This window comes from Diplotaxodon limnothrissa, linkage group LG9 (genome assembly GCF_057381915.1).
Source record: "Diplotaxodon limnothrissa isolate DT_005_m linkage group LG9, D_limnothrissa_male_GT1.1, whole genome shotgun sequence".
NCBI lineage: Eukaryota > Metazoa > Chordata > Actinopteri > Cichliformes > Cichlidae > Diplotaxodon > Diplotaxodon limnothrissa.
Genome location: NC_140604.1, coordinates 9,443,981 through 9,455,908, shown reverse-complemented (window position 1 = coordinate 9,455,908; position 11,928 = coordinate 9,443,981). Strand labels below are relative to the sequence as shown.

The 11,928-nt window shown below is 42.5% G+C and overlaps 1 protein-coding gene across 1 annotated transcript; it reads left to right on the top strand.

Moving 5' to 3' along the window:
* The first annotated feature begins 406 nt into the window (after positions 1 to 406).
* On the top strand, positions 407 to 2,566 carry fzd8a (frizzled class receptor 8a). Its single transcript, XM_085361934.1, has one exon. It carries the CDS (start codon positions 820 to 822, stop codon positions 2,563 to 2,565), a length of 1,746 nt encoding a protein of 581 aa, XP_085218060.1. The 5' UTR covers positions 407 to 819; the 3' UTR covers position 2,566.
* Positions 2,567 to 11,928: the final 9,362 nt, after the last annotated feature.

The following is an 11,928-nucleotide window of genomic DNA, read 5'->3' as shown; positions in this document are numbered from 1 at the left end:
TGTGGAATTCTTTTGACTTTACTGCGTAGACAGAGTTTGTTTGGAGAGCACTAGCAGCTCTGGGAAGTTCATAAAAATGATAAATACAGGACACAAGGTGCACAACTGTGTCACGCAGGTGGCTTCATTCATTTTTAAAATATGTCTGTTTGGTCTCAGTGTCCAAGGATCCGCGGCTCTCGGTAACTTCGAGCATCACTGTCCTGAACCCGGAGTCACAAAACAACTGGCGACACTTCTCTGATTATGAGCTATATAAGACTTTAGGTAAGGAAGCTTGAGTGATAGCTGGGAAGCCCCGCCCCTGTCTCTCTGTGATAGGAGCAGGGGCTCCGGGGGTGTGTTCAGCCGGGCTCTCGTATATATCGGCACCGCTTCGCCCACAAGCTGATGTTTTGTATGGGAACCAGGAGAGAGGTGGGACAAGCCGACTGAATGTGGTCGCTGTGTTTTGGAGAAAGAAAGGAGGCCCACGTTCCCCCCGCGTGCAACGATCGGACATTACTTGGGGGTTTTCTTTTCTTTTTTCCTCTTTGGATACTGACAGCAGCTTCCAGAAGAAGAAGCTGGATTCTCCTCTCAGCCATCTTGAGCTCCGCTCTCCGCCCTGTAGGCTCCTTTCTCTCCTCCTCCTGCTCCTCCTCAGCCTAAAGTAAACAAGGCTTGCACATTGCTCGCAACTCCGTGCAAGATCCCGAGAGAAGCGAGATGGGATCGCCGCGCAGCATCTAACCGGGCTGGAGGCGAAAGCAGACGCCTGAGAGGATTTATCGCCGTTTGCGCCAGAGCAGAAAGAGAAGGACGCGACGCGCCGGAGAGATGGACCTGTTTGGGATTTATCTGCTCCTCTCGCTCGTTCTCTTTCCGCGATCCAGCTGCACCACAGCCAAGGAAATCACCTGCCAGGAGATAGCCGTGCCTCTGTGCAAGGGAATCGGCTACAACTACACGTACATGCCCAACCAGTTTAACCACGACACGCAGGACGAGGCGGGACTGGAGGTGCACCAGTTCTGGCCTCTGGTTGAGATCCAGTGCTCGCCGGACCTGAAGTTCTTCCTCTGCAGCATGTACACGCCGATCTGCCTGGAGGACTACAAAAAACCTCTCCCCCCGTGCCGGAGCGTGTGTGAGAGAGCTCGGGCCGGCTGTGCGCCTCTCATGAGGCAGTATGGATTTCCCTGGCCGGACAGGATGAGGTGCGACCTGCTGCCGGTGCAGGGCAACCCAGACACGCTGTGCATGGACTACAACAGAACCGATTCAACTACAGCGTCCCCGGTACTCTCCAAACCCACCAACCACCCAGGTAAGGGTTACAATCCGCCGAAAAATAAGCCCGGCAGACCCGGCACGCCGGGGAAATACAAGCCGCCCGCCGCTCCGTGCGAGCCGGGATGCACATGTTTGGAGCCCATGGTGCCGGTGAACACGGAACGCCACCCGCTGTACAACCGGGTCAAGACGGGGCAGATCACCAACTGCGCCATGCCGTGCCACAATCCCTATTTTACGCACGACGAAAGAGCGTTCACCGCTTTTTGGATCGGACTTTGGTCAGTGCTGTGCTTTGTGTCCACCTTCGCCACCGTGGCTACTTTCCTCATCGACATGGAGCGCTTCAAGTACCCAGAGAGACCCATCATCTTCCTCTCGGCGTGTTACATGTTCGTGTCGGTCGGCTACATCGTCAGGCTAATCGCCGGGCACGAAAAAGTGGCGTGCAACCGGGAGTTCGACGTGGAGCACATCCACTACGAGACGACCGGCCCCGCGCTCTGCACCGTGGTCTTCCTCCTTATTTACTTTTTCGGCATGGCCAGCTCCATTTGGTGGGTCATCCTCTCCCTGACCTGGTTCCTGGCGGCGGGGATGAAGTGGGGCAACGAGGCGATCGCCAGCTACTCTCAGTACTTCCACCTGGCCGCTTGGCTTATCCCCAGCATGAAGTCCATCGCGGTCCTGGCGCTGAGCTCCGTGGATGGAGACTCGGTGGCTGGCATCTGTTACGTGGGGAACCAGAACCTGGACAACCTGCGGGGCTTCGTCCTCGCGCCTTTGGTGATTTATTTATTCATAGGGACGATGTTCCTGCTGGCTGGATTTGTGTCGCTGTTCAGGATCCGCAGCGTCATCAAGCAGGGCGGCACCAAAACTGACAAACTCGAGAAGCTGATGATCAGAATAGGCATCTTCACGGTGCTCTACACGGTGCCCGCCACTATCATAGTGGCCTGTTACTTTTATGAGCAGCACAACAGACAGAGCTGGGAGGTCACGCACAACTGCTTTAACTGTTTATTAGAGCGGGACCGCAGGACTCCGGACTATGCTGTTTTTATGCTGAAATACTTTATGTGCCTTCTAGTGGGCATCACGTCCGGGGTGTGGATCTGGTCTGGGAAAACTTTGGACTCTTGGAGAACTTTTTGCACCAGGTGCTGCTGGGGCAGCAAAGGCACCAGCGGCTCCATGTACAGCGACGTGAGCACCGGACTGACGTGGAGGTCGGGCACAGCCAGCTCTGTGTCTTGCCCCAAGCAGATGCCACTGTCCCAGGTTTGAATTGGAGTGGGTGGGTGGGTGGGTGGGTTCACTAAAAGCAGCTTATGGGAACTGCTAATTGTTTTGGGAGATAACCCATCACTCCAGGTGTCGAGCAATTTGCATCGTAATGAACTGAGAATTGGTTGAAACAATGTACCTGGCATTCACACAGGTTAAGCCCCACACACGCCCCCTTTCCTGTTTATATGTATTAGAGGTACAGAATGAGGCTTTTTACACAATGTGGCCATTACCTGCTGGGGGCAGAGGTTTTAGTTTCTAACCAGCTTCACACAAAGAGCATTTTTGGGGGGATTTGTATTGCTATTTTCTCTACACAGTGCTAGATAACGTTGTATAATCTCCAATCTCGTCAAAGATGGTTTAAATTAAGCCTTAACAGTGCCCAATAGTTTTGTTGTTGTTTTTTTTAAATGGGTCGTTGATTTTGTAATTACAAATGTATTTATATAAAAGTTCTGTAAAAACAACAACGGAGAGAAAGCGTGTACATATGTGTATAAAAGAAAAGTTTATAAGATATTGTAAATTTGTATAAAGTGTAGATGTTTCTTTTGTGAAGAAAGCAAATATGACCTTTATTTTGACAATAAAACCATTTGACAAATCTCAATATCTGTGCAGTGCTTTTGAGGATTTCTGTGTGCCAGTCTGGGCAGCCTCATATCTTTTTTTATTTTATTTTTTTTGTTTTTCGTGGTTCCTTATGGTCACCATGTTGATGATGGCAGCTTTTGAGAGTCCCGGGTAAAAAGGAAGCCCTTTTAACCATCAGAGACCGGTAATTAGAGGCAGGGGTTGAGTTGGAGCATCTCCATAATTGTTAAAAGTCCTCTTCACATGCCTGCCGAAGCCTGCTTTCTTAATTTGGTAAAAGAGGGAGTGGGTGAATGGGGGGGTATAAATGCAGGGAACGGACCCTTTTCATCTGGAGAAACTTTGATCTTTCTTTCTTTTTTTTAACAGCCTAGAATAAAGGTGGTGTGTATTACGAGTGTCTGTCTGATGTGCCAAGGTTCCCCCTAAACGTCCCCATTTGGATGCTTTGATGGACGGCCTACAATTGAAAGAGCATTTTGGGACCCCCTTGCTTTTTTGGGAGGGGTTGTCAGAGCTGAAACCTGCCAGAGCCCCTGCGTCTTGTGTTTGGCTTTTTTTTTTTTTTTTTTTTTGCAGAGGTTTCAATTGAAGCATCTTCTCCCTCAGCTCAAGCTGTGTCAGTGAGTGCAGGGGCCTTGACATGAATGATATTGAAATCTCAATGAAAGCCCCACAGGTGGTCTGTTCACATGATCTCACATCTTAAAGCCCCTTAATCGAGGCTTTTTTTTCTTCTTCTTCTTTTTTTGCTACAAATGTATCTATCTGGTTTGGTCCCAATTAACCCAATGCGCTGGCATAAGATGATACACTGTAACCCAGCATAGACATGCCTTTGATTTGCTGGTCAATGGTGACAGTAGGCTTTGTAGTGACTGCTTTGTTCCTGCTTTATTCCTCTACACTCACACTGTAAATGCAGCATGGACATGCATCTGCTGGCAGTGTAAGTCAGCTTTATAAATCCTGCATCACTGCCAGCCTAATGATCCCTGCTCTCAGCGAAGAACAAGATAATAAAGTTTGAAGTTGAAAGTAACTTTTTTCAAGATGGGCAGTGGTCTCTTTACATTGTGGTCATTTTCTACAAAACTGGCATAGCTCTGAGTAGTGTTAATGTTTGTGTGGAGGCATTAACTGTCACATTTGGTGGTATAGTTAAGTTTGAAAAAGTTTATTTCACATGTAAACACAGCGTCCCTCCATCTCACATTTCAGTTTAATGCTCCAAATCGTTTGTTGTTTTATTTTCATGAATAATCACGGTTGCTTTCAGTCTTTCAGTCTGGTTCTCTGGTGTTTATCTTATCCAAACAGTGTTGAGCTGCAGCTCTCTCAGCCTGCCAGCATCACAGCAATGGACCGGCTCTGCAGCCCCATCTAGTGGTTAAAACAGCACGGCGCAGTTCTACATACAGCATCTGTATTTGTGGTGTCATCGTTTGCTACTCATTTTGGAATAAAGATGAGATGTTTCAACAATTAGTGCTCACAGTCAGATGAAAGAGGTTCATCTTCATCACCAGTGACACATTTGAACATAGATCTGGGTTCCATAAATATCATTATTTCTCAGTTAAATTAATAGCTTATTCCATTTCACAGCTTTTCATGTCATTATGTCATCCAGTTTCACATGTTGATCTGTTTTGTCTGGCTAACATCTTCATTTTTACTTGTAGTTCATCATTTTCAACGGTTCCAGTTATTCAAACATTATCTTGCTATTTCAGCTGTTAGCCGGTAATGTTACTTAACAGTTTGACTGCTAGGCTAGCCATACTTTTAGCATTATTTACAACCATTTAATGTAAAGTTTTTATTCTTAATTTTAGCAAATTATGGTATTTCAGCTGTCGATACATCATGTTTAGCTAACAGTTGAATTTGTCCCCACTGTAAGCTAATCATGTCAACTGTTAGCCACATTTAGCGAGTTATAACTTCTTCTTTTACTATCTTTTTGCGACTTTTTTCGCTAGTGGTCTATTTTTCTTTTACTTTAATTAGCTTAGGGTTAGGGTCTGCTAAGTCTTTTTGATATTTGATAACTAATAGTTGTGTTAATCTTTCCACATACCCCTGATAGCTGGTTGTGAGTCACTGCTTAAATGTTTTCAGAGCTAATCAACATTATTAATCCGAGAACCAGACAAGGCTTATCCTAATACTCATGTAAATTACGCACTGCCAAATTATTATCTATTTATAGGGGAGACCGGGGATAGTTGTAACATTTTTGACATTTCTGTCTGTAAATTGAAGCTCTTTTAAGGTAGTGGATTCAAAATGTAATGCAAAGTATTTACATGTCTCGACTATTAAATAGTGCAGCTATTTTCTCTGCAGCACAATTACCCATTGCATGGTATGGTCTCAAACACAAAGAGTGAAATGTTACAATTAACCCCATAGTCTGGGTTAGTTGTAACATATCCCGGGGTGAAATGTAACACAATGAAATAAGGGTACTAACAAAACATTAACATGTAATCTTTGTTTATTCAACACATGAATGCACTTAGAGCCATTTATGTAGCTGTGTGTGTGTGTGTGTGTGTGTGTGACAGAATGCAGAAATCTAGCTTTTGAACATATTCCAACCCCCCAAAAAAGACAAATTATGGAATTTTCTGCAACTGAATATTTCATTAATTTTGGTTGGTCTTCCTTGAGTTTGGCCTCATTGGCTCAGTGGCCATTATAACCTACAACTCTTGCACCAATTTTGAACATAACAATGAAGCTGGAAAAATGTAGTTGTTCACCAGCATCGCAATTCCATTACTTTTTATCATGGCTTACCTTGGTGTGGTTTGCAAAGTTCTTCAGAAAGATGAGGAAATCTGTTTCTTGCACCCATCCTGATTTATTTCCACTACCAGTACTTCCTACTGGTCCATCTCTGACACAGTGGTCTGCATAATGTATGTGTGGGAACACAAACAGTGGAGGAATTGTGTTGCCAATGGCATTAACCGCATATACAAATGCAACCAGTGAACCTCTCTCTGCTGATGTCGTTGCCCCAACTTGTTTAATATAAGTTAAAGTAAAAGTGTGGTAAGTTGCAACATCTGCATTATTGTTACAACTAACCCAGACTGTTGCTGTTACAACTGACCCAGACTCCTATAGCCATGAACTAGCTAACATTACAGCCAACGGCTAAAACATTAGCACTAAAGACCTACACAGAATATATCCCCATAGACATACAAATAACATCATTTAAGTTTGATGAGTTTAACTGAAAAGCAAATAATGCTATTAGAAATTGAAATAAAGTAGAAAAACTTACTTTTTGCCATACAAATTACTTTTTTTCATGTTAAATTGTCTGTGTGTGACAAAATGTGCTGATTTTTCACATGTGATAGCAGAACTGAACTGGGCATGCACAAGATGAGTCACATCATTTGAAACTTAGCCCTGATTGAAGAAATAGGAAGTGTTACAACTGACCCACGTTACAACTATCCCCGGTCTCCCCTACATAGTTTTTGCAAGCCACTGCATTTTAACTGTTTATTCATCATAAGTTATAACTTAGCAGCTTTAACTGGACTTTTACCAAACAATCTAAGAATTTGGCTTCATTCAGAATGTTAGCTTATCCATTTCAACGGTTAATAATTTCAAACTTCAGCAATTTTAACTACTAGCCATACATTTTGCAAACTGGTCACAATTTGTTATTCATAATTTTAGCAAACTATAGTATTTCAGCAGTTGATACATCATGTTTAGCTAAGTTTAATTTGTCCAGCTTAGGATTTCAAACATATTTTGCAAGTTATGACGATTTAATTATTTTCATGTTTCAATTTTTTTCCACAAGTGGCGTACTTACTTTACTTTACTTTTAATGAACCTTTCTCTTGAGTTTTCATCAGGACCACATGGTTTTAACTTTAATAACTGTAATAGCTGTGCATATTTTTCCACATACACCTTAGCTTCTGTAGTCCTAATCACTCACTAGCACTTACCTGAAACGTCTAATATACAAGTTAATGTTAGACCATTTTTATTTATACCTCTCCTCTCAAACCTGGTACCATACACCATTAAACAACATCCCCACATATTTGCCTTCACAATCCAGCCATCCAGGTGCTTAAGGAAGCAGGTTTTGGCTTGGCTGTTATATACACATTGTTATTATCATGTTGTAGCCTGTTTCCTGCACAGAATGTCTTTTAGGTGCATTCATCGTATGGTAAGGTATGGAGGAGGATACAGTGCAGGTCGTGTCTGAGTTAAATGTGTATTTTCAGCTGTTCGAGGCTACCTATTTGTTCTTTTCGGGGCTCTTTATTCTCAGTGCATCCCTGAGCTCCACTGGAGCAGAATGGTAGCAAACTTAAATCTGATAAGAATCAAATCCCTCAAACGGTGAGGAAATCCAATCATTCACTCTCGCTCCCCCTGATTGAATTGTCTTGTTTCCTGATCACTCTCTGCAGCCAGGAGGAACATTCTGACTTGCTGCTTATCAAATATTAATGGCAGCATTTGATGAAAGGCAGACAGAGGAGAGCGGAGGGGTGCTGGGCAGGTCATGCTTTTTAATACCATCGATCCTGCCGGTACACTTGGGTAAAGATTTTATGTTTAATCTCAGCGCAGTGAGAGGACACGCCGCAGCTGTGGACAGCATCTTGTGATCTGTATTGGCTGTTTTCGACAGACAAATCAGCCCAGTATTATCTATTGTTAGATTTACATTAAAAATGTCTTTTCTTAAGCACTAACACATGTGATCCCACTTGGATTTTGTAAATATAAGGCCAGCAACTATTGTTTTTCCTTAAAAAAAATCCTGGTTATATTTGCCAGTGAATGTTGAACAATAGCAATTAAACTCCAGAGTTTCCTTGGGTGTATCCTTCTATGCATAAAGAATAACAGTGACCTCAGGTTTCTGGGACCCGTTAAGATTAATGTTAAAGCTGCTGACCCTCCACCCTGTCCTTCTCTCTCAAACACACTGCAGGAGCAGAACTCTGTGTTCCCCTCAGCGCTTCACATCTTTCATCCCAAGGACCGACGGTTTTTCCAGATACATTCTGGGTACGGGCACAGCAGGGGCGAACCTTCAGCCCAGCCAAAGGCACTCAGCACCAGTGATAACTGTAACAAAGATTTAGGGGACACAGTATCTGTCAGTATATATGCTGTGATCAGCAGAAATTCTAGTCATTATGTTCCATATGCTTCAATTTTGTTACTTTTTAATGTAATACCCATCTGTGTACACTTGAGGGAGCCATCAGCTAGGAGTACTCTTTTGTCCTCTTTTGTAAGTACATTTAAATAGTTTGTAAGTAATCTTAAATACTGCATAAACTTCATGTATTGTACAGGAAATAAATAAATACATTGTATGTATATTTAATCAGTGCACAAGTCATTTGAAGTGGTGCCTAAATTCTGCTATTCTGCTGTACTTTTCAAGGCACAGGCCATATTATCTTACTGCCAGGTAACTTTACAGAAAATGTGAAACTCTGTGCACTCTTTTCGAAAGTTGTGTTGAACAGTGATTGTTAAAGTTAGACTTGGCCGCATCATTTATGATGTAAGATGAGGAAATATTGCTCATGTTCACTGCAAAACTACCACAAAACTGCACACTACTTGAAATTACTTCACAGTATTTAAATTTACTTAAAGTATAAATATTTCTTATTACGCATTATTACACTTTATTATTCAAGTGTGCCCATCTTTAAGTATTTGTAGGTAAATTAATTATATTGTAATTTCAAATGAAATATGTTAAAATTCCATTTAATTACAGTTTAATTATGCTCTTGATCAGTGGCTGTATTATAAAGTGTTACCTTAATTTATCCCAAAAAACATGAATAAGTTGCCTCTTAAATTTTTAGCAATAAATTGAACATGTAGCATCCTTTGCTACAAATGTAGCAAAGGATGTAGCAAAAAAACAAATGCTACAAATTGAACAAACTGTTATTTAATTAATTTTTTTTTTTTTTGTCCAAAGGTTCAATAAACACTCCAGCTTTAAACAAATAGTTGGGTTTTATGCGTCATCATGGTAGGGGAAATGAGAGAACATACACATTTGTTTTTCATCAATTTTTTTTCCAGTTTCTGTTTACTACAGTGCATGTAAGCCATGCTCTTTTCTGTCTTGATCCCTCTTTTCCAACAGCTGAATGTGCGTCAGACAGTTAGCGGGACAGTGAAGCTGCTTTTACTTTGTGTTTGTGTCTCACAGGGAACAGGAGAGCAGTGAGTAAGGTGTTGGGTGTAGTCTCAGCGCACAAAGTGAAGATGAGCTGACCTCCCAAAAACAGGAGCCATCATTGTCTCGCTGGAGACAGAGGGGCATATTGTTCTGATTGTGTAAAATCTCACGGCTGCCTGGGGACTGGTCTCTTTGTGCTCTGTACTCACAACAGGCGTAAGGCTTTTGTAAGTCAGAGATGCTTTATAATAACAAATATTTGGAAGTGCTACAGTGGACACGCCCAATCAAATGTTCTTAAAGACCTAAACGAAGAACAGTGGGAGGTTTCCAAGCTAAGTTTTTCTCAAGTTCAGAGTTCAGATTACCAGTGGAAAAGGAAAAGGGTCCATTTGCAGTCCTAAAGTTTTCTTTTAAACTCCAAATAACCACATTGACGAAATGATTAATAGAGTCATCATGAATACCAAATGAAACCCATCGAAGGCTTCACTGTGAAACAAAACCCACAGACTCACGGCTGTACCTGCGGAAGATTTAACACCAGCATATTTGACTCACTGCTGTGGAACAGAACATTTCATAATAAACAGTCTGCTAGCAGCGCCTACTGTAAGGAGGAGCTGCAGTACATGCACCCACAGATAGCATGCCATTGCACTTTCCCAGTGTTTCCATTGTGCACTTTATTTCTCCCAGAATCCTCTGCAGGGACTGCTTCCCCCAACCTAAAATTCCTCATCAGACAGTCTTTCCAGCCAGCACCAGTATCTGCCACTTTACATGGCTAAAGGCTTATTATTTACACGCTGGTGAAATGTTTGAAATCAAGAAATCTTTTTAGGTGATTCCTTTGATTAGCTTTTTATTTTTCGAGACAACAGCAGTAGCAAACGAAAAGAAGAAAAAGCCACTTTCACATTTCAATGTTTCATTGCAGCAGATGTTACTAAATGCTCACAGTAGCACAAAAAGGCACAAAAGGGGACATCATGATAATACACACGTTTCACAGCAAGTCTAATGGTCCAGTGTGGTGTACGGTATTTTCAGGTAGGGAGTAGTTTTAGTAGCTATTAGTTTTTTGTCTTTCAAAATAAATATATCTGTAAAACAAGCTATTTTGGGATAATCAGTGAAAACAGAAGTAATTAATTTTTTCCTTTTCTTTCAGTACAATAACGTGGTTTTATAACTGAAAATGAACAGCATGCCTACAGCTCTGGGAATTCGGGGGGAAAACATGCACATTTCACATTTCCAGAGAGCAGCTGATTCAGTTGAAGGCAGCACTTTACATTCGGCGTCACTGGAGGGCAGCAAGACTTCAGAGTACAGTGCTGGTGCAGAGAATACAGCACAGCGGGAAGGAGGAACAATACAGTGCTGAGAAAAGTTTGCTTTCAGCGTCATCACCATTTTAATAGAAAATCAGAACTGCTAATGAACAAGTGCATAAAAATCTAAGAAAAGCTTAAAGCACAAACATGAATTCTCACTTGAAAAAAAAATCCACACTGACTGGATATTAATTCATTTGATATTATAAAGGTTAAAAAAAAAAGGCAGTAATTGCAATCAATTTTTATGTTACCGTGCATCCGGAAAGTGTTCACAGAGCTTCACTTCTTCCACATTTTGTCATGTCACCTAAAAAGTCTACACACAATTCCCCATAATGACAAAGTAAAAGAAACGTTTGCTTGAAATTCTTAAATATTTATTAAAACTAAAAGACAAAAACATGACATGTATATAAGGATTGGCAGCCTTTGCTCGATACTTTGTTGAAGCATCTTTGGAAGCAATCACAGCTCCCTTAGGTTGGAGCGGTGCACAGCTGTTCTCATAACTCTCCAGAGATGAGAGTTTGGGCTCTGGCTGGGCAGAGTGGTCCCGAAGCCACTCCTGTGTTGTCTTGGCTGTGTGCTTGCAGTTGCTGTCCTGTTTGAAGATTAACCTTCGCCCCAGTCTGAGGTCCAGAGCGCTCAGGAGCAGGTTATCGTCAAGGCAGCATTCATCTTTACCTGATTAGTCTCCCAGTTCCTGCTGTCAAAAAACATCCTCACAGCATGTGGGGGTGGCATTGATCGACTGATGTCCAGCTCTTGGTTCAGTCTTTGTTTCATCGCACCATCCTTCAGGTGCCTTTTGGCAAACTGCAGGCAGGCTGTCATGTGCCACACAAGCCTGACTGGTGGAGTGCCGCAGAAATGCTTGTCCAGAGCAATGCTCGAGTGACCATCTGGTTTTTGGACACCTCCCTGACTAAGGCCCTTTTATCCCAATCGCTCAGATGTTGGAACAAATACGGAAAAAGTGAAGCACTGTGAATACTTTCCAGACACACTATGTAAACACAACATTGTAATGTGAATTATTTGAACTGTAGGATTCAGAATGCATCATTTTACATTAAGAGTTAAGAATCCCTTTGATGTTGGTCTGATGAACCCTCCCCTCCCCGTGGTCGCAGTCAGGGTGCGGTACTCTGTAGCTAGGTGAGATATGAGGCTCGGAGCTCTTGTTGTCATCAT